Raw genomic sequence first — 23,526 nt, forward strand, 5'->3', positions numbered from 1 at the left:
CTGCGGATGGTTTGACTGCCCCGACCGCGGGAGAACAAAGAGGAAGAACATTGAACTTTATTGCCTTCCATCACAGTGAGGAATGTGGAATCCACTGTGGTGGATGTTTATGTTAACTTTTATGTGGTTGTGTGCCTTGTTGCTTTTCACTTAGTATAGCTGTATGGTAACTCAATTTTCACTGCACCTAAATTGGTACATGTGACAATAAATTAACCTTGAAACCAGAAATCTGTGTAATAAAGTGTCAATAATAGGCAAAATGAGTATAGAAATATTCAGAGGGATAGCAAGGTTGTAGTGTTTTTCAGTATATTACTTATCTTTCAAGTCATCAGGACAAAGGATGAAATAAAAAATAATTCAACCCTAAATTTGCAATTAAAAAAAAAAAAACAGGGGTATGCTATTTGGTTCCTTATCCATTCCCCACCATTCAAGAAGATCACGGCTGATCTTATAGCTCAGTAACACTTTGCTGGACTAACTCAATATCACCTAAAAACAAATATCTATTATATTCTGTCTTGAACAGACTTCAATACTTAACCTCCACTGTGTTCTTGGCTAAAGAATCACAAGGAGTTTGTACCCAACTGCTTGCTATCTGTTACCTTTCAGTGAATTCTGTACAAGGACATCCACGTTCCTCTGAACATCAAAATATGTCAGTCTTTCATATTAAGAAAATCAGGAGTGAGTGCAGGAAAGTGGCACCAAGATAAAAGATCAGTCACAATATTGATGATTGGCAGAACTGGTCCACATCTGATTCCATTTCTTATGTTCCTATGATCTCACCATTTTGTAAAAAAATAATATTTTTTATACACTTTGTAAAACCAAGGTGAATGATTTCACACTTTACTCAATTATAGTGCAGCGTGAAATCATCCACCAAGGTCATCATCCATGACCTTGCTCATTCACTTAGTCACACAAAAACTCCAAAAGCTTTTGCATAATTTTCCCAATTTACACTGCCATCCACCTTTGCATCATCACCAAACTTGGATAAATTACACCTGGTTCAGTCATATTAACATTAATAAAAGTATGGAACAGCTATGAACCCACGAAGATGGACACAACATGCTTGAGTAACTCAGAGGGTCAGGCAGTGTCTCTGGAGAAAAGGAAGAGATGACATTTAGGCTTGAGACCCTTCTTCAGTCTGAACCAGCATCTGCAGTTCCTTGCTACATGGGCGTGAACCCACTTGTACCCTCCCAGTCACAGCATCTCTCAACCTGAAAATAACCATTTCCCACAACCATTTTCTCTTTGCTTACATATTCTAGATTATTGCTAGAATATTACTTCCAATCCCATGTGGCTTAATTTAATAGGCTCCATCTTATGGCATTTTACAATGGACCTTTCAAATTTCTTTACCTTAACATACCGCATGAGAAAAAATTCAGAACCGGCAGATTTTATAAAAATGAGGAAGATTTAACCCCCAGTCCCGTCTTCATGTTGACATTGCTAATAGCACCAACTGGCCATTTTAAAACTTAATTGAAAATAGAAATTAATTCAAAGGTTTTCTGTAGAATCTACCCGTCAACCAAGATGAGTTTACAAATCATTCGAACATCATCCAGCAAATTTATACACCATGTCTCTGACAGATTCTCTATTCCATACATCCCTTTCATTGGTATGGTCTACAAAAAATGTCAGCAACAAATTGCTCCTATTTATTTCTGAAACATATTTTCTCTGCTCTCACCAGATAATTTACACATTAAGGCAGAAAACTTTGAATAAAGTAAGCATGTTCTGCAAATCTCAAGTCTTGCATACAGGATTATTGTATGATGAGCAAAAGTATCACTGTTATACCCTAGTTCTTACTGAATAGCAATAATAGTCTTACCTGCATTTTTTTTTCATGATCATTTTCATTCACCAGTCCTGTACTGCTGACACTCTCATTGCCGTCAGCCGTTACCTAGAGAAAATTAAAATTGAATGTTGTCGTACAAAGTATTTGTTTTTAAATGGTGATATATTTATGCTTAACAAATTCAAGTTTTATAACTGCAAAGATCGATCCTGCTTCCTATTATCTTGTTCCCTCTGTACTCAACCTTTGAAGTTTTAAGTTACAATGGTGCTTCTTAGGACAATATTTAACGGTTACAGAGATAGATACATTCCTAAGAAACTTTGTGTTATGGAAAATCTCATTGTAAAATTACTTGTATCAATTGTGAAAGGGGGGGTTAGGGGCTAGAGAGTTTCAGACTTGCAATAACAAAGTTATTTTTTCTGCAACATTTTCAGCTATGGATCCACCTCTGATTTTCCAGCACTCTTGGTTCCAGAGTTTCGCTGGACCAACAGAGGTCACTGCCTGGTGGGTTTGGGGGCGAGATACTGCCTCGCAACATCGGCCACGGAAGTCAGCTATGGGAATAGATCAGCCACTCCTGCCGGTCCGGAGTTCCAATCCCCTGTCACAGGGGGCAAACGACCCAACGATCGGCCGCGGATGTCGGCTACGGGAACAGATCTGCCAGCTCTGCCTCCCCAGCCGACCAGGTGCCACATTTGGGGGGGATTTCACTCTTTTGCTCTTGTAATTTTGTCTGGATTAATGGAGGTGCAGGACCACCAGTTGCCGGAAAATAAGTGGTTGACCTGTATAATTTTATTTTTATGGCTGAAAGCTAAAATTACCAAAGACTGTATGTTACATTGTTTAATAGTATAATTACACAAGTGACAATAGAACCGATAGCTTGTCAATTTCCTTGGCAACCCATAGTAAAACTGGCAGCCTAACTTCTTAAGAGACAATGGTGTCTGATTACTATGGAGAGGATTTTTCCTGGACTGTCTTTTCCCAAGACAACATTTTTTGCTTGTCAATTTCCAAGCAGTTCTCTCATCCCCAATCAAAATTGCATTCAAAGCAATTTGGCCCACATAATACAAACAGTGTTCCCATATTCATTAATCACATTGTATCCAATTAATGTTGTGGATATATGCGTTAAAAGAAAACTACCCCAGAGACTGGGTAGAACTGTAATTGTATTTTTGAACATTATGTTAAATACTAAAAATTTAAATATATATTACAGCCCTTCAAAAAGTCAAGATGAGGCATCACTTAATTTTACAGAATTGAGGTTGAAACGGACAATTACTTTTGTGGCATATTGCTCAAGCACACTGATGGTCTCAGGATCTACTGTGGTTTCCCCTGTGTGCAGTCCTGCCAGGGTACTATCGGCTTGAACAGTAAGGATGGTGTCAGATTGTGGTACTTGTATCATATGGTGGATATAGGCAGTAGTTCCATCTTCCAGCTGCACAGCTTGCACTGCATTTGGATCATAGCCATCTTAATCAAGAAAATAAAGTAAATAATGAATTTACATTTTTGTGCAATAATCTAATTAAAAAATAAATCTTGAATAATTTACCTTTTGGTGAATGATGAATAAATGCTGTTGATCCATCCTCCAGCTGAACTGCCTGTCCATCCTCAAAACGCAAACAATCTCCTGCTATAGGACAAAATCAGTACAAAGAATTTCTGAATAATTCTTCAGGATTACTGAAAAATAATCTCACAACATTTGTCAATACTATTTATTTAAAAGATTAACAAAAATGCCATCTTGTGCCTGTACACCAAACTGCTAACCAATATCTGTTATAAAGCATTATACCATATATGGAATTTAGGAAAGGCAGGTCTTGACATCCATTTTGATGTCTTCAATAGTTTCCATTGCCAATCTTGTTAAATATCTAAATCCAACATATTATGAATGACTGTGCAATTATTGCCCATGATTCATTTAAACTAAAACTTTGATTTGTGATTTTTATTTGATTACTAGACCAAGTGCAGACCTGTTGGGTCTGCTCCCCAATGGTGTGATCTGTGAAGGAATTGATTAAAAACGTGTACTTCAACACGACGAAATGAAATGAGGAGCGGATACTTAGAAAGAAAAGCGAAATCTCTACCGAAATGGAAAATATCTCGGAGATTGAGCGTCTGGATTGGGCGTGGCAATGAATCAAAGGAAGAAATGCAGCAGGCAGCCGTACATGCAAATGAATCCATTCCGATTGGACATCTGCGAGCATCGGCCATTCCGATTGGACATCTGCGAGTATCGGGCACGAATCGAAAGGCAGGAAGGGCGCCGGTCGGCAGTCGGTCGGATGGCCCCAGAGTTTTAAATGTAGATTATAATGTAGATAGATAGATAGATAGATAGATAGATAGATAGATAGATGACATAAGAAGAACCGTTCCATCCCCCTGCACAACTAGTTTATTTTCAAACACTTGCGAGTCTGCAAACCTAGTTTATCTTTGCATCCAACGGCAACGCTTCCACAAATGAAGGACTTCCACAATAATACAGTAGAATCAAGCTAGATAATATGTTCAAAACCTACAAGCTAATTCAGAAGCAAGAAATTACCATCAAAGATAAATAAATGCTTACAGTGTTATACTTGATTCAGGTAGCAAAATATGGGTTCTTACTCAGAACTGATGGACTGTTTATTTTCTCATGCTAAGTTTTGCTAATAACTTTGAGAATAATAGACTAGCAAATCTCCAAAGTCATCTAATATTGGCAGCTATAATCCATACCAGAAAAGGATACATGAATATTCACCAATCGTGTTACTTATTGACTCACATGATGATTTCACAGCCATATTTCATGTCTTTCCAGGTTTATATTAGGAAAATGGAGGCCTACACATTCAAAATACTGGCCTGAAATTTGTGGCAGGAAGAGCAAAAGTATTGCAATTCATTGTCATTACACAGACAACTGTGTCATAACAGCAATTTTCAGATTTTGGCATTTCCAGTTTGATTTAAAAATCCCAAAGACTCCGATACTGACACATTGTGCCTTCAGATACAGTGCAATTTGCAACCCTTACTAACTTTCCATATCTGAAGTAAATTGGCATGATAAGATCTCCGGCCATTTATGAACTAGTGAAATTCTAAAATAATCCAATAAAGCTAATAATGACTCGATATGGCAAAAAAAACATAATTTACACTTCTCTCTACAATTGTGCTAGCTCATACTTGATCTGCATATACATCACGATTATACCTGTTAGTTGCATTTATTATTTTTAATTCTTATACCCTTCCATATCTTAAAACATAATTTCTAAGTGACCCAGGCACTGAGCCACTGTCAGTGTTTAAGATTTCCAAGTTAAGCCAAGCAGGTGAGAATCCTAAAGGTTTTTACCAATGTCGGCTTGTCTCCAATGACTCACACAGATTCTACAGATGCACCATAGAAAGCATGCTGTCAGGTTGCATCACAGCTTGGTTTGGGAACAGGTTTGCCCAAGAATGCAAGAAATTGCAGTGTTGTATATGTGGCCCAGTCCATCACACAGACCAGGCTACCCACTATTGACTTCACCTACACCATGTTGATTCGAAAAAACAGCCAACATAATCAAAAACTTGTCCCTTTCTTATCAAGCTACAGAGCGATCCTTCCATAAGCTAAGGTACTGTCTGATTCACTTTTGTGAATCATTGGGAATATTGGACTATGGATCTGATGCACTATAAAGCCGAGATCTGATCCACTACAATTTCACACAAAGAGTGGTGAATCTCTGGAATTCTCTGCCACAGAAGGTAGTTGAGGCCAGTTCATTGGCTATATTTAAGAAGGAGTTCGATGTGGCCCTTGTGGCTAAAGGTATCAGAGGGTATGGAGAGAAGGCAGGTACAGGATACTGAGTTGGATGATCAGCCATGATCATGTTGAATGGCAATGCAGGCTCGAAGGGCCGAATGGCCTACTCCTGCACCTATTTTCTATGTTTCTACAATGTTGGGAACTATATTCTGCACTCTGGACCATACCGTTTGCTCTACCTAATGAACGAGTCTGACTTGATTGTACTTATCATTAGATCTGAATGGATAACATGCAAAACAAAGCTTTTCACTGTACCCCGGTATACATGAGAATAATAAACTTGAACCTAAAATTTAATGAATCTTGCATGTTAACCAAACTGCTCAATGCCAGGGATCCACATTGTTGTTGACTCCAAATTCAGGACTGATGGGACAGTTGGATTTTTGCTTTCAGTATCTTAACAAATATTTATGGCCGACAATTAGACATTAATGCAGCTGATGTAAAAAGAAAAGTTGATAAAAAGTGACATGCTCGAGAGTTCAGAGAAAATGATCATATCACTCACCTGCTTTTGGTACTGAAACATGTTGTACATACGCTGCCGAACCATCCTCTAGTTGAATAACTTGGCCATCAACCAACTTCCCATCTGAAATAGATGATATGCATCTTACAGGTACATAACTTTTTTCATTTATTAAAATTCACTATAAGTGTATCACATGGATCAGGAAGGTCTCAAGTATTAATGACCAATTATGTTTGAGATATCTGCTTTCAGTTAAGCCCAAATGGAGTGCTAAAATGAATGCCGTGATAAGGTGATCAAAATGCAACTGTATTTTCTGCTCCTGATGAGTTATCACCTGCTCGAAAGGTGGTGGAATGGGGAGGGGGTGGTGTCAGATGTGCTTTAGTACCCACCATTATTAAATAATCTTTTGGCTCTTGAATATACAAATTTGCTCAGTTCAATGAGATACCAGTGAACAGTTGGTACCTTTGGAATTGTACCCCAGTACAAAATCGGCAGATGTGGAGGGGTGTTGGAGTATGAGTTATACTTTATTTTTCCGTGACGAGTACACATTTCGCTCCTCAGATGTTAAATAGATTGTTTAATCTCACCCTAAATTATAGTTGGAGCTGCAGGCAAAACCATGCTAATGGCCAAGCTAGCAAATATACATTCATTAAACAATAGAATTGTCACAGACTAGAAAATTGTCAAGAAAATGCATACCTTTAGAATTGTGTTGGAAATATGCTGTGGTGCCATCTGCAAGAGTAACGGCTTGTAAACTCACGCCATCCATATTTTCCAATCGATCGCCATCTGAATAAAAAGATTAATTTCTGTTCAAGATAGGTAAAGCACAAAACAAACAATGCATGGAAATCGCTCTCCTCCACATTCCTTCCTCGGGCTTCACAATTCACAACTCTTCAAGCTGTCCGTCTCACACCTGCTCTAATCTCAGGCCTTTGTTCTAACTATTTAAGAATGGTTTCGGCCCGAAACGTTGCCTATTTCCTTCACTCCATAGATGCTGCTGCACCCGCTGAGTTTCTCCAGCATTTTTGTGTACCTTTGTTTTAACTATCTGCCTATCGAAAATAAACATTGCCTTTGCCCACCAATTGCCTGCCGTGCTCTGTACTGCCTCTCCTCTTTTCCAGATTTCCTCATGTCCCACCTCTCCCTCTGAAGAAGAGTCCTGACCAGAAATATCACCTGTACATGTTCTCCTGAAGTGCTGCTTGACCCACTGGGTTACTCCAGCATTTTTTATCCTTTTGTGTAAACCAACATCTGCAGTTCCTTGTTTCTACATAGAAATCCAACATCCTTGTTGCTACATCTATACACACAAAACAGGGCTACTGAGAAAAGGCTATTGAAGGAAATGAGAAGCTGTATAATTTGATTATTTCCCTATTAGCTCTACATACTATTCCTTAAATGAGCAGATCAAAAGCTTAAGCAAGTGCCACTTTTGCTACAGAGTATGGGAATAACCTTGAACAACTAGTATGTCAAATTCATTCCCTTCACAGGGGAAATCTCATCATTTTCTCTGAAGCACGAGAATGGAATTAAGATGTTTGCCCAGTTGCAAACTGTAGCCTACCAATACAGTGCATTCAGAAAATATTTAGACCCATTCACTTTTTCCACAATTTGTTACTAAAATGGATTAAATTCATGTTTTAATCATTAATCTACACACAATACCCCATAACAAAAAAGCAAAAACACAGGGGAATGGGGTTAAGGGGGAGAGATAGATAGACAATAGACACAGGAGTAGGCCATTCGGCCCTTCGAGCCAGCACCATTCAATGTGATCATGGCTAATCATCCACAATCAGTACCCCGTTCATGCCTTCTCACCGTATCCCCTGACTACACTATCTGTAAGAGCTCTATCTAGATCAGCCATGATTGAATGGCGGAGTAGACTCGATAGGCCAAATGGCCTAATTCTGCTCCTATCACTTATGAACTTATTACCTTATGATCTGAAAACGTTCAAAACCTAAAACAGAAAAAGTAATTTATGGTAATTTACCTGTTACTGCTACAGTTTCTGTGAGGCACAATGTGACGTGCTGACCATCGCCCACTCCCTGGAATTCTGCCATACTTTGAGCTTCTCTGTTTATTTGTGCCAATAACATATCTAATAAAATGACACATTAATTAGAATTTCAAGGACATTATCTATTAACAGGAAGACATCAGAATCCCATGGTTAATAATCAAATATTAATTGTATATTTCTATTCAAATTAAACTGAGATAGACATAGAATACCTTCCCAGCAAACTGGTTCCTAATAGAGAGTGGATACTACAACTCTGAACACGTCATCCATGCCATCTCTTCCTAACAACAAAAGGTCTTGTGACAAAAATACTGCAAATGGCATCTCGCAATAACTAGTCCCTTGTCATGGACCTATATCTCAGCATATGGCATATGCCAATGGGGCCTCCAATATTAACAGAGGCCACTCACAAATTGAACAAACAGCACCTCATCTTTGCCTGGGTAGCTTACAACCCAGTATTTGAATGTTGAATTCTCCAATTTTAGGTAACTTCTACTAGCGTTGTTACAAAACCTACCAACAGCGGCACTCCAGATCTGCCACTGCCTGTGTGTGCGATTCCGGAGGCTGGGGGGGGGGGGGCGGGTTAAAATTCAGGTTTGGATTGGTTGTCGGAGAGGGATTTCCTCAGGCTGCTAGCTGATGAAGAAAAATCTATTTGCGCTTCCGTTCCCGTTTTTTTTTTAATTTGCTAGACAATTGCATCGCTGGATTGAAGTTAATCGACTTCTAACGCCTTCACGGATCAAAATATCAGGACAAAACAAAAGGTATGCTGTTTATTTAGCATATTATCTTGCTTTTTGGTGTGGCTTTATTTTAATCTTATGATGCGAAAAATGTTATTTAGGCATTATACGAATCGGCCATGTTTTGCCTGTCGATATGGGCTTAAATTTATGGCAAAGGCAACATTCTAATCGATCACATTCCAAAAACATCCACTGTCAAGAATCAATTTCTTTTTTTTTTTGCACAATCATGCCATAAGAACATCTAAATCATCTATATTTTGTGTTATTGTCTATCCATGATCAATATTTTCATACTAAATATCCACAGTACAGTTTTAGTCAGATGTATTGTGCAAAAAATAATGATTTTGATTATCTTGAGAGTGGATGTTTATGGATTAATTTATGGAAATTAAACATTAAATTCCTTCCAATTGGCATACAAATTCATGACAACGTGAGATTTAAAAATCATGTTATATTGTGAATTCTTGTGTGAATGGGATCAGTTTGTTATTTGTTATTTGGATACTTAGGCAATTTTAAAAATGTTAGCCTTTTCTTAAGAAATGGATAGATGTTTAGATCTAGTAATTGAATTTAGATGAATTTAATTGATTAGATGAATTTAATTGATTTGATGAAACTGAGGAATATGAATTTTTTTGTTGGGTATTTACTATTTGTTTTAGCATTTAACTTATCATTTCTTTTTTTCTAAATCTGCAAATAATAATTTGTTTCTGTTAATGCTGTTCAGTGTTTTTTTCTTTACATTTTAAACAGATGTCTCCGAAGAAGAAATGCAAAATTGTCAATCCAAATGCCCAGCAAAAGAGACTTTTAGACAGCATTCACAGAGATTATCCGAATTTGGACTGCTCAAAATGTGATGATCTACAGGACATTCTTAATGGGGAAGTGGTGGGCAGAAAGGTATGTCATGCGTGGTTTGAAGAGCAAACATTTGTAGTTTACAATGCGAAAATTGAAAAGTTGAGGAAAAACAAGGCGTACAGAGTTGTTTATTGGTTACAATCTGAGGAGTATGATGATGCTAATGATTATGATATATCAATGTACCAGCTAGCAACTGATCTTCCCCATAAAGACTTGATCTTTTGCTAGAAATTGTAATTTATTTACCTGTCTGTTATGGACACAGCATATAATACAATAATATTAAAGTTCTGATCTTGAGAATATCACATTTTTGAATTTTCAAGGCAGTCTTGGTGTTTATTTCTATTTCCGTCACAACGGTCAATTTTGTAATTAGCTACAATTAGGTAACTAACTAATTATATGCTTTAATTTCAGGGCATCCAAGTAAGATATTTCATATTTGTTTTAGAATGCTTCAATCTATAATAACTGAAAATTGTATTCAGCTCTTAATTTGTAAGAAAGTTATGGGCTTTTATGTCAATTGACTGTCCTCGATCACAGCTTTTGTGTTAAGTCAATGGAAAAGCAATTGGGAAAAAGGTGCTAAATTACGAGTATGAAAATGACCATAACATTTTTAATACTGAAGATATGAAAGTGAATTAGGTATCAAATTAAAGTTATTTTTATGCTTTATCTGATGGGATAAATTACAGGCTTGATTTTTAAAATCTCAAAATTTTGTAACATTCCTACTTCTACAAACACCTCCCTCCCCATACTCTCCCTCTTTCCCCGTTAACCAGTGCGTTAACCAGTTCCACAGTTCGCAATGATGTATCCCCCTTGGGCTCACACTATCTCCAGCCAACAATTGGCCTACCGTGAAATATCCTTGCCTGGGTTGCCGACCCCAATTTGTCATGGTTTATCCTTCGTTTCCAGTCTCCCCCCCCACCCCGAAGTCTGAAGAAGGGGCACAACCCAAAACGTCACCTATCCATTTTCTCCAGAGATGCTGCCTGGCCCACCAAGTTACTCCAGCATTTCATGTCTATAAGAGATATTGCAGGACTAGTCAAGAAAAATGAACAATGTGTCATGTATAGGTTGCTGGGTTCAAGTGAATTAATTGAGTACACTTAAGAGGAAAATCAGGAGGGCACAATGGAGGCATGTTAGCTTTGGCAGATGCTTAAAAAGAATTGAAAGAGATTTTCCAAATATGTTAAGGGTAAAGCAGTAATTATGGAGAGAATAGGAGCCTTTAAGATCAAAGTTATCTACTTGTGGGGTCGCAGGAAATAGACGTGGTGTTAAATTAATATTTCTCGTCTGTATTTATCACGGATACTAGGGAGCTTGGAGATGCTTGAAGAGGGTCGACATTACCAGGGCTCGAAATTAGCGGTTGCCCTGGTGCCACTGACCACCCAAAGTGACGACGGGCAACCTAAGCGCCGAGTCATTTTGCCCGGCTTGGCACTGCAGATACTGGTTTATACCGAAGATAGACACAAAAAACTGGAGTAACTCAGCGGGTCAGGCAGCCTCTCTGGAGAAAAGGAACGTGACGTTTTGTGTCGGTGAAGGCTGTAATGCGTGGGAAAGATGCTAAGTGTGGGGTGACGGAAGGTCGGAGCGAATGACGGGCCCCGCACAGCAGCAGCAGCAGCGGCGGCTCCATCTCCTCCTCCTACCCTGAAAGCGACCGCTGCCTGCCACTCTGCCAATGCCCCTTTCAAAACAAACCCTCTCGCACGCCGAGGCCAGGAGGAGGGAGGGAGGAAGGGAGAGGCCTCCTTCCGCCGTCTGAAGCGTCTGCACCGCTCGGCCCCGCACCTTCCTGTTGGCTGGCGGAGGAGGGGAGGCGGTGGCGAGGAGATCCCAACTGCCTCCCCCTTTGGCGGGGGCACTTGGCGATGGACAGGGACGGCCATGGCAGCGATGATGCCGGTGTTGTCCGAGGAGCGCTGACCTTCTTTCCCACCTCCTCTGCCCCTTCCTCTCTCTCTCTCGTGTGCCCCCCTCCACCCCCCTTATCCTGAGACCCTTCCTCTCCATCCCGCACTGATCCCCATTCCTGCCTCTATTCAGGCCTCACTGTCATCCCGTGTGCTCCCTTCCTCATCTACCCCTCCCATTCATCCTGTACTGACCCCCCCTTCCCATCCATCCTGCACTGCTCCCCCCATCCATCCTGCACAGATTTCCCCAATTCAACCCCACTGTCATCCCCCGCGCTCTCCCCTCACAATTTTACCTACTCCAACCAACACGCACTAATTCCCTCACCTCAATCCATCCATTCCGCACCGATTGCCTTCTCAACTCCCCACCCCCCACTGCCATCTATCCACCCTGCACAGATTCACCCCCTCCCCCCTCATGATGATTTTCAGTCCTTCACAGAAAACATGCTTGCATCAATCTGTAGTGTGCATAGTTAAGCATATGTGTTATCATGGTCCAGGATTTACTGACACAAGTTGATCATACGCTGAATAACCCAACCACATTTTTGTTTGGAAGTGGAAAAAAAAAATAGAAATTGCATTAATTGCAACGTGTAAAAAGAGTTGAGATACTGTATTATAATTTTGCTACATTTCATTGTGGTATATATCATGTCTTGATTGGTAGATATGTTTAGTTTGTAGCTTTATTTGAGCAGAAATAATATGTGAATGCTTCATTGAGTATAATTCCAACTGGTAACTACGCACTTCGTCCGAGCACATTATTGCACGTGTCATGCAAACCATCTTAAATGACCACCTAAACTGTCATTTGGCAACCTAAAAAGCTGCCAAGGTTGCCCGACTGGCAACAGGGAAAAAAAATTAAGCGAGAGCCCTGATTACAGAGGGGGAGGTGTTGAAAGTCTTAAAACATCTAAAGGTAGATACATTCCCATGACCCAACCACAAAGGGTGGCACAGTGGCATAGCTGGTAGAGCTGCTGCCTCACAGCACCAGACACCCAGGTTTGATCCTGACCGCGGGTGCTGTCTGTGCAGTTTGCACATTCTCCCTGTAGCCAAAAGGGTTTCCTCCGGTTTCCTCCCACACCCCACAAAGACATGCAAGTTTGTAAGTTAATTGGCCTCTTTAAATTACGGCTGATGTGCACCACATTCCGCAGAAAATGTTAAACATGTCTTTGAGGGAAATGACCACAGAGGATTTGTAGACTTTCTGCTTACGCCCATTACTATTACTAGTGTTCCCCTAGGTACTTTATGACTGCAAATTAGGTGTGATCATCTCGCTAAAATTCCTACTTACTATGCTCTCAGCATCACAGATTATCCTGAATGCGATAAGATCCAGTTCCTTCATGCAATCAGTCGAAAGCGACAGCTGTATGCACTTCCCAAATCTGTAGTCACCAGCAACACAAAGTTTTGTTGATCTCCTACCTTCTTCAGGAGGAGCATACCACTGCCCCAACTGCCATCCCAATGGCACCAATTGACTAAAGAGGAAAGTTAACAATGCCTTACCTTATCTATCCGTCAACCTCTCCTTAACCTCCTCGAGCTCAACCTCAGTTTTTATCCTCAAACACAGCACTCACCTCGGGCATCTATCAGTCTGAAGAAGGATTCCAACCCGAAACATCATTTATTCATGTTCTTTAGGGGTGAGGGGGGTGGAAGAGGCGAGTGGAGTGGAATCACCATTCAGCAGGAAGTCGCAGCCTTCCTGTGGTGTCATACAGTATCTAGCTCTGAGGTACAGCAGTAAAGGGTGAAATCCGACAGGGTTTTAGTGATAGAAGATGCGATAGCTAGGGGAGTTGACAGGATTCAGTAGTCGCAAATGGACTCTAGGATGGTGTGTTGTTTTCCTGAATATTACAATGTTTACGTTGAATATTACTCTTTACTATAAGTTGTAATAACTGAGAGACCTGTATTAATCCTATAGCACCCAACTTGTAACAGCTTGCCCACTGTGCAGGACAGCACAGTGGCGCAGCAGCAGAGCTGCTGCCTCACAGCACCAGGGACCCGGGTTCGATCGGGTCCTCGGGTGCTGTCTGTAGAGACAGGCATGTCCTCTCTGTGTCTGTGTTGGTTTTCTCCGGGTGCTCCGGTTTCTTCGCACATTCCAAAAGACGTGCCGGTTTGTAGGTTAATTGGCTTCTGTAAACTGTCCCTGGTGTGTAGGGTAAAACTAGTGTGAACAGGTGATCACTGGTCAGTGTCGACTCAATGGGCCAAAGAGCCTGTTTCCACGTTGTGCCTCTAAACTAAACCTAGAAAAGGCACATTTATTCATTTATATCCAACTCACTACACTTTAATTAATCCTCTGCCTACGTTGGTATGTTACCGTAACCTGTTTATCTTTTGGTTTATTTAACAAACTTTCACATGCCATTTCAAGCACTTTTTATAAATCCAGATGACTAAACCCACCCGAAGTTACAAAATTTGTTATTTCAAATAAAATGTATTTCATAAACTATCGTGACATCGAACAAGCACAGTATGATTTTCTATTAGCCTAGTACCCGCTTCTTAATAATATTTTCCAACATTTTGCTGACAACCCATATCAGGTCAACTTTCCTTTCTTTTTTGGCATGATTATGGTCAGAACCCGTTTTCTGGCATGGAAATATCAAATACTATAGGGCATAACATTAAGGTGTGAGGGGCAACGTTTAAAAGGTGGTGGTGCTGGCGGGTGCATGGAACATGAGGCAGATAAGATAGTGGCATTTAAGAGACTTTCACACAGCACGATGATGTGCAGGGAATGGTGGGATATGGATTATGTGCAGGCAGAGAAGAGTTCAGTGAAGAGATTAGCGTGCAAAATTAGAGCACATGGTATTGGGGGTAAGGTATTCACATGAATAGAGAACCGGTTGGCAGACAGGAAACAAAGAGTAGGAATTGACAAGACCTTTTCAGAATGGCAGGCAGTGACTAGTGGGGTGACTCAAGGCTCGGTGCTGGGACCCCAGAAATATACAATATACAGTGCCCTCCCTAACGATGGGGACAAAGAACCATCATTTATTTATTTGCCTCTGTACTCCTCAATTTGAGATTTGTAGTAGAAAAAAAAAATCACATGGTTAAAGTGCACATTGTCAGATTTTATTGAAGGCCATTTTTATACATTTGGGTTTCACCATGTAGAAATTACAGCTGTGTTTATACATAGTCCCCCCCGTTTCAGGGCACAAAAATGTTTGGGACACATGGCTTTGCAGGTGTTTGTAATTGCTCAGGTGTGTTTAAATGCCTCCTTAATGCTGGTATAAGAGAGCTCTCAGCGCCTGGCCTTTCCTCCAGTCTTTCAATCACCTTTGGAAACTTTTATTGCTGTTTATCAACACGAGGACCAAAGTTGTGTCAATGAAAGTCAAATAAACCATTATGAGACTGAGAAACAAGATTAAAACTGTTAGCGACATCAGCCAAACCATAGGCTCACCAGAATCAATTGGTTGGAACATCATTACGAAGAAAGAGAGCACTGGCGAGCTTAGGGACTGGCAGGCCAAGGAAGTCCTCCACAGCTGATGACAGAAGAATTCTCTCTATAATAAAGAAACATACCAAAACACCTGTCCAACAGATCAGAAACACTCTTCAGGAGTCAGGTGTGGATTTGTTAATGACCACTGTCTCCAGAAGGCTACATGAACAGAAATACAGAGGGTTCACTACAAGATGCAAACCATTGGTTAGCTGCAAAAATAGGATGACCAGGTTACAGTTTGCCAAGAAGTACTTAAAAGAGCAACCACAGTTCTGGAAAAAGGTCTTGTGGACAGATGAGATGAAGATTAACTTATATCAGAGTGATGGCAAGAGCAAAGGATGCAGGAGAGAAGGAACTGCCCAAGATCCAAAGCATACCACCTCATCTGTGAAACACGGTGGTGGGGGTGTTGTGGCCTGGGCATGAATGGCTGCTGAAGGTACTGGCTCACTGGCCCGGTTCTCTGGACACTTTCAAGAGAGAGCCAGATAGGGGGGTCAGGGATTATGGGGAGAAGGCAGGAACGGGGTACTGATTGGGAATGATCAGCCATGATCACATTGAATGGCAGTGCTGGCTCAAAGGGCCAAATGGCCTACTCCTGCACCTATTGTCACTGCATATTAACGATTTAGACGAGGGTATTAACTGTGACACCTCGAAGTTTGCGGATGACACAAAGCTGGGTGGCAGTGTGAGCTGCGATGAGGCCGCAGGGTAACTTTGATAGGTTGGGTGAGTGGGCAGATGCATGACAGATGCAGTATAATGTGGATAAATGTGAGGTTCACCACTTTGGTGGCAAGAACAGGAAGGCAGATTATTAGCTGAATGGTGTCAGATTAGGAAAATGGGAGGTGCAACGAGACCTGGGTGCCCTTGTACATCTGTCACTGAAAGTAAGCATGCAGTTACAGCAGGCAGTGAAGAAAGCCTTCATTGCGACAGTATTTGAGTTTAGGAGCAAGGTCTTACTGCAGTTGTACAGGGACCAGGTGAGACCGCACCTGGAGTATTGTGTGTAATTTTGGTCACCTAATCTGCGGTAGGATATTATAGGGGGGGGTTGCACATAAGGTCACCGGGTCAAAGGGCTGGATGTACTTTTCTACGTTAAAAAAACGCCGAAATGGTGAATTTTTGTGCTGTAAAAAATTGTGGATGTCTTTTCTATGTTTCTAATGTGGGCCGAGGGACCTGTTCCTGTGCCATACTGTTCTTTGTCCAAATCTACCAGTGTCAAGCACTATCTACTTATCCATCATAGGACATGCAGGAGTGGAAGAAAGTCAGCCTCAACCCAAGTAAATACCTAAAAAATATTAATGGAGATACATATTGTCTCCCTTCGGACCATATCATCTGAAGGGATAACAGCACTAATGGGAATGCACTCACTTTTACATTCTTTGCTATTTTGATTACCTGGATACTGCTGCTCTATCCATGCTTAACACAATTATGGGATGGCAATCATCAAAATAATTGTGTCAGTTCAACGTATCCGTGTTTCAGTTCTTAGAATTTTCAGTATATTTCCCTTTAATATATGCTTTGAGGGTGGCATTCACATGGAAGCTGACTTTTGTGATGTCATTCAAAACTAGTAGCATTCTTGAAGACTAGGAAGAGGTCACCATCACCCTAACTCAGTGGTCGGCAACCTACGGCCCCCAGGCCGAATGCGGCCCGTAACCCGAAATCATCCGGCCCGCAGGCGTCTCCGGTACCTCCCGGGCCCGAGGCCGCGGTGACGTAAGGCGGCCGCAATGACGGAACCGCCAAGCGCAGCCAAACTCTGGCTGTGCCGTATCCTGCGCAAAGCCGCAGGAACGGCCGCGCACCTTCTGTGTCTGGGCTTCACTGTCAGGAACGGGGTTGTAAATAGGCCGGGGACGAGTATGAGTATTTGAGCCACCGCCTTCAGGACAGAGCCATGTTCGCGAGCGACCTGTAACTAGGGGCCAGTGCTCCGGGTGGCGCATCTATGTGAACACGTGATTACATGCCTGCATCCGGGGCGGGATCCATGTATACACATGATAAATGTGGCCCGCCATCCACTCATACATGCGTCCTGGCCCCTATGCAGAACAAGGTTGCCGACCCCTGCCCTAACTTGAAACTCTACATAATCACTCGCCCTCATCTACACCTATATCTTTGACTAGGACTTAAAAACAGGCAGCATTAGGGCTAATAATGAAATAGGTCCAGAGTAATTAAAACATAAGCTCAATTTATCTTTCCAGAGATACTGCCTGGCCCACTGAAGCATATTTAATCTTGATTTCAGGTTTCCAGTATCTGGTGTTTTTTTTAAACTTTCACTGAAATCATATCTGCTTTCAAATAATGTTATTGAGAATTCTGCTTAAAAGACATTTACATGAAATGTTTTGGAAGGAAATGCAGATACAGGATTGAACCGAAGAGACACAAAACGCAGGTGCAACTCAGCGGGACAAGCAACATCTCTGGAGAGACGGAATGGGTGACATTTCGGGTCGAGGCTAGTTAGGGATAAGGGAAACGAGAGATAAGGTTTGACACAAAATGTTAATCATTTCATCACTTCCCATTTATACTACTAAGATTTGTATTTACTCTTAGCACTTGTGTTTGGTGAAGTAAAATTATTTTTTCCCTCATGTGACCTTTCAGTTAGTAGGCAATAAAATAGACAACATATACAATTGCTTATCACCAGCTTCCCAAACAATGAAAGAATGAATGATCCCCTTTAGTTCTTCTATGACTTCACTTTAGGCAGAGAATAATATTAATTGTCGCATAGCTTAGATTTGACAAAACAGGGTCCAAGTTTTTCCTGCCCTCAATGCTCCAAATACATGTGCCTCAAAGTGGCATGGACAATCTTATTTACCAAGGTGATCCTGAACTCAAGACAAGGCCCTTCTTCTTCTTCTTGCGTATGGCGTGCACAGCCTAAAGTTGTAGGACAACTTGTTCTATTTGATCTTACTTGATTGTGCACGGCAGGTTGATTGCATTCGTCGAAACAGGGCGGACTACATGAAGGTTGCAATCTTCCACCCCCAAGACAAGGCCCTAAGTGGCATCAAGACTTTGGGTTACATAATTTAGTGGCGTGTTTGAGAGCCCAATAACACATGCAAAGTTGTCAATGTTCTCAAATGTACAGATGTTGGTGTTGATAATATTTACTTTGATATTGGCATACAACTCCCCTCATACAAAGTTAACAACTTTGCTTAACCACATTGACGTCAAGTTAAATTAACCATAACATCACATGATTGATGATCGGCATGGACTCAGTGGCCTGAAGGGCTTTTTTCAACACCATATATCTAATCTAAAGTAAATTAAACATCCTTAATGAGAAAATGAGTGCTCGCGTCATCTATTTTAACAGAACAAAAAAATCAGAAAAATTCACGTTTAATTATGTGACATATATCCAAGCTAAAAATTGGAGAACTTCCCCCAAAATAATGAAAGTCAAGCTATGAGTGGCTGTCTGTATAGACCAGGAAGATTCATGTTCAGTGGTTATTTTTCCCCCCCAAATGTGAGATGTGCGATGCTTCACTCATCACTTTGGATGGGTATAACTGGATTGAACAATTTAATTAATCATTCACCAAATGGATATGCACATGATTATAAAAATTGAAAAGTGACTGAGCTGGTGCCAGGTATTCTTAGTTATCTATTGCGGAGTAGACTCAATGTGCAAAATGGCCTAATTCTACTCCTATAACTTGTGAACATGAACTTGTGTTATAGAAAATTCAAGATAATTGAAAACGTGAGGCGATTGATTTGAACGGCATATTACAGATAGCTTATAAGTCTGTGAAAACAAACTGCTGGAGGAACTGAGCAGGTCAAGCAGCATGAATGGAGGGAATGGACAGACGACATTTCATATTGAGATCCTTCTTCAGTGACAGATGACATTTGGTGTTGAGACCCTTCTTGTTCATATAGGATGGAAACAGGCATTCTGGCCTGATCCACTCGGATCATTGGTTCACACTAATTCCAGCTTATTCCACTTTTCCATCCACTCCCTACACAGGTGCAATATACAACCTCACGTCTTTGGATCGTGGGGAAAAAAATGAAGCATTCAGAGGAAAACCATGTAGTCACAGGAAGAACGTTCAAATTTCACAGACCGCATTCGAGATCAGGATTAAACCCGGGTCACTGATGCTATGAGGCAACAGCTCTAATCTCACACCCACTATCCAGTCTATCCACTATTTTATTTCACAGTATATTTTAGCATTGAAATTTCATCACAATTTCAATTCTTCCACATGGGCCACTGACAATTAACCATACAGCCAATCATAGCTATCTATCACAATGTGCTGCAAAAATTTGAAATTCAAAAATCTGCAGATTCTGTAACACTGATATTAAAACAAAACATGTTGGAAACTGTTAACAAATCACACAGCATCCGTGGAAAGGGAAAGAGAATATTTCAGATCAGAGACCTCTGCATTAGAATTGAAGAGTTTTTAACCAGGATCTTTTACTTAAGTTTCTCTTTCCATAGATGGTACCTAACCTGTCGTGTACTTCCAGCATTTTGTTTCTATACTGCAAAAGTTAACGCAGATACCAGGTTAACCTACATAACATATCAAGTTATGGCATTATTAATTTGCCACTATTTGCTTCATGAGTGAGCAATGACAGCGATCCAAAGGAAACCCATTCCTTGTAAAGACAAAATATACCGCATTAAATGAAAATTTAAACCCAAAATCAAATTTAAAAAATACCTTGCAGATTTTATAAAATCTAAAATTGAAGATATTAATCTAAAATCACAACAGCTACCAAGCCTTTCCATCTTTTTACTTTATAGAAAAAAATATATAAATTTAAGGAACACAAAAAAGTTATGCACATGGGCCCCATTTTCAATAGTCATTAATAAACCAAAAAAAAATCACACTTTATTTATTAACGTCCAACTCTTTTCAATCCAACTATGCTTGCTTCACAGTACAGGTAATAAGTAACCGTATCTTTGACAAGCGTATCTTGAACAATTACCAACTTATCTTCCTATAATTACTCCGTACCTCAAAAGAGGCAATCACGGTAATCGTTTTTATGCACCGCTGTTCAGGAATTTGATTTACTTATAACAGTAGGCCAGGAGACGGCTGCTACACAAAAATTGGGAAGTCTATCGTGACAAAATATCAATTGCGAAGATAACATTAAGCAATTATTAACTAACAAGTAGCTCAGTAGAATGTCATTTGAATATGTAGACAAGTGATACCAATACAACCACGGTAATGGAAGTACCACCAATCTCTCGCCGAGGCTTTTGAAATTGGCACGACTAATAATAATTGTATACTGGAATATATTAATGAAGTATTTGGCGATCTGGACTAACTTCAATACAATTTATGGAAATGCCAGAGGCACGGAACAAAAAATAGAAACACCAAGTACAAATCACTTAAAGCGGAAACCAAAGCTGGAATTTAAAAAAACATTTGAATATTCATCAGTACAGTTCATTCCAGATGTTGACAGATCTTGGACACTAGCAGTACTTGCTGCTTTTATTCAGTAACATTCTAACGCTACAAGGCGCGGGCCGAGTAATTTACACGTTAACGATCACAAAACCAGAAACATTTCACAGTTGAGCTGTTTACTGGCGGCAACGGCCAAGCCGGGCAGTAAAATCCTCCGGACAAAGAGCAGCGACAGCCGGGGTGGTGCTGGAGCGGGCGGGCGGCCTGGGGCCGGGAGGTGGGAAGCCGCCCCTGCGGTTACTGGTTACGTAGGGCAAGTTTGAAAATGTACCGAGGACCAAAGCAGAGGCGAGAGACTTCATGGTCCGGCTGAACCAAACTGGCTTCCACACCGACTCCCAGCAAGACGCCGAGGCTCCGCTCCCGGACACCTCTCCACAACACACAACTAAAACCTTGGCCGAGGCTGGGTAAAAGAAATAGGGCACACTGGGTAAAAAAAAATTACTAACCTCTTTTTTTCCAACAATTCCTCCCTTCGACCACCATGCATCAGGAGCGGAAACACAGTGGCGCTCCTCGTCCGCCCCGCACCCTGAATCGCGCATTGCTCCACCTCGCCCACCCCGCACCCTGAATCGCGCATTGCTCCACCTCGCCCACCCCGCACCCTGAATCGCGCATTGCTCCTCCTCGCCCGCCCCGCACCCTGAATCGCGCATTGCTCCACCGCACCTGCCTCCTGCTCAGTCACTCCCATTGGCTGCCGCGCTCCCATTGACTGCAACCCTCCCAATAGGGAGAAACTGCAGGTGCTGGTTTGCACCGAAGATAGACAAAGTACTGGAGTAACTCAGCGGGACAGGTAGCATCTCTGGGTAGCGGGATTTTTTTTAAATTTTAAAATAATTATTGGAATGGGTGTGTCAGTATGTGTTACATTATGTTGTGCTGCTGCAAGTAAGAATTTCATTGTTCTATCTGGGACATATGACAATAAAACACTCTTGACATTTCGGGTTGAGACCCTTCTTCAGACTGAGAGTCAGGGAGGAGGGAAACTCAGAGTTAAGGAAGTGTAAGGTGTGAAAACGAGACATTAACAGGGATGCTGTTCAAGGAAAATGTGGAATAGATAATTGTTAGAAGGTGACAATGAAACATACAAAGATAAAATGAAATCAGGGGGACTGTCAGACAGGTCGGAGAACTAGGATAAGGAGGGATGGAGAGAGGGAACGCAAGGGTTACTTGAAGTTAGAGGTCAATATTCATAACGCTGGGTTGTAAACTGCCCAGGCGAAATATGAGGTGCTATTCTACCAATTTGCGTTGAGCCTCATTGACAGTGGTGGAGGCCCAGGACAGAAAGGTGTGGGAATGGTAGTTTAAGTGTTTAGCAACTGAGAGATCAGGTAAGTTCAGGTGAGGGGGGGGGGGGGGACACTGGCAGTGGGCGGGGACACTATGGGCGAGGGGGAGGACACTGGCGGGGGGGGGCGGGGACACTTGCAGAGAGGGGGGCACCGGTATGGGGGGACACTGGCAGAGGGGACAAAGGCTGGGGGGGGGGGACACTGGTGTGGGGGTGGAGGGGGGAGAGGACTGGGGGGGGTACATTGGCCGTGGGGGAGGGACACTGGCCGGGGGGGGGGGGACATTGGCCGGGGAATGGGGACTAGCCGGGAGGGGTCTGGCCGGGAGGGGTCTGGCCGTGGGGAGGGGGACTGGCCGGGAGGGGTCTGGCCGTGGGGAGGGGACTGGCCGGGAGGGGTCTGGCCGTGGGGAGGGGAGACACAGCCGGCGGATCCGCGTGACTAGCGCGGAGTCACGTGCGCGGGGGGCGGGGCCGGCTCGCTCACGTGACGAACCAGGCCGTGATGCAATGCAACCCCTGGGCGCCCGGAAACGAAGCCGCCGCTGTCGCAGTTACTCAGCTTCCCGGGTGCTCCCGGGCGCCATTTTACAAAAAGGTCGTAGGTGCCAAATAAATTTAATTCATATTCGATGCGCAAAAGCCTCCGGAATATGTGTTTGCTGTGTTGGGGAAATTTAAATGAGCGAGGGCATCGTCAAAGGCCCAATTCTTTGGCGTTTTGGCCACCACGCATCGGTCAGGTGTTGTCAGCGAGCCTGTCGGCGGAACGGAGCTGGCGGGAGGGTGGATGCAGCTCCTCCGCGCGGCTGCCCGCGGTGCTTCATCATCACTGGTGCTGGTTCCTTTGAGCTGCAGAGAATAACTTAATAAAATGAGGAAGTTGTAAAAGCGAGCCTCTTTCAATGGCGCAGTTTGCACATTCACTTCCGAATAAACTTAAACGTTGCCAAGTGGGTGGTACTGTAGAGAGTGAAGATGTTTATTAAAAATCACAACAGGATCTTGATCCCAGGTCTCAGGTCTTACTCCCAGGTCTTGCACACCGCTCTCTCCCATCTGGACAGCCAGAAGGGGGGCTACGTGAGGATGCTGTTCATAGACTACAGTTCAGCCTTCAACACGATAGTCCCCACCAGACTGGCCGGGAAGCTAATGGAATTGGGGCTCAACACCTCCCTGTGTGCCTGGGTCCTGGACTTTCTCACCGCCAGGCCC

General features: G+C 42.1%; 1 protein-coding gene across 1 annotated transcript in view; it reads right to left on the bottom strand.

Moving 5' to 3' along the window:
• The window catches only part of znf143b (zinc finger protein 143b), a 46,663-nt gene extending 25,090 nt beyond the window's left edge, over positions 1-21,573 (bottom strand). Inside the window, exons 1-7 of the mRNA XM_055649469.1 lie at positions 21,446-21,573; positions 8,255-8,365; positions 6,925-7,017; positions 6,247-6,330; positions 3,441-3,524; positions 3,162-3,358; positions 1,883-1,957 (exon numbers count right to left, since the gene is read on the bottom strand). Coding sequence (XP_055505444.1) covers positions 1,883-1,957; positions 3,162-3,358; positions 3,441-3,524; positions 6,247-6,330; positions 6,925-7,017; positions 8,255-8,365; positions 21,446-21,482 — 681 coding nt within the window. The 5' untranslated portion in view covers positions 21,483-21,573. The remainder of the gene's footprint in view (positions 1-1,882; positions 1,958-3,161; positions 3,359-3,440; positions 3,525-6,246; positions 6,331-6,924; positions 7,018-8,254; positions 8,366-21,445) is intronic.
• Positions 21,574-23,526: the final 1,953 nt, after the last annotated feature.

This window comes from Leucoraja erinacea, chromosome 18 (genome assembly GCF_028641065.1).
Source record: "Leucoraja erinacea ecotype New England chromosome 18, Leri_hhj_1, whole genome shotgun sequence".
NCBI classification, from domain to species: domain Eukaryota; kingdom Metazoa; phylum Chordata; class Chondrichthyes; order Rajiformes; family Rajidae; genus Leucoraja; species Leucoraja erinaceus.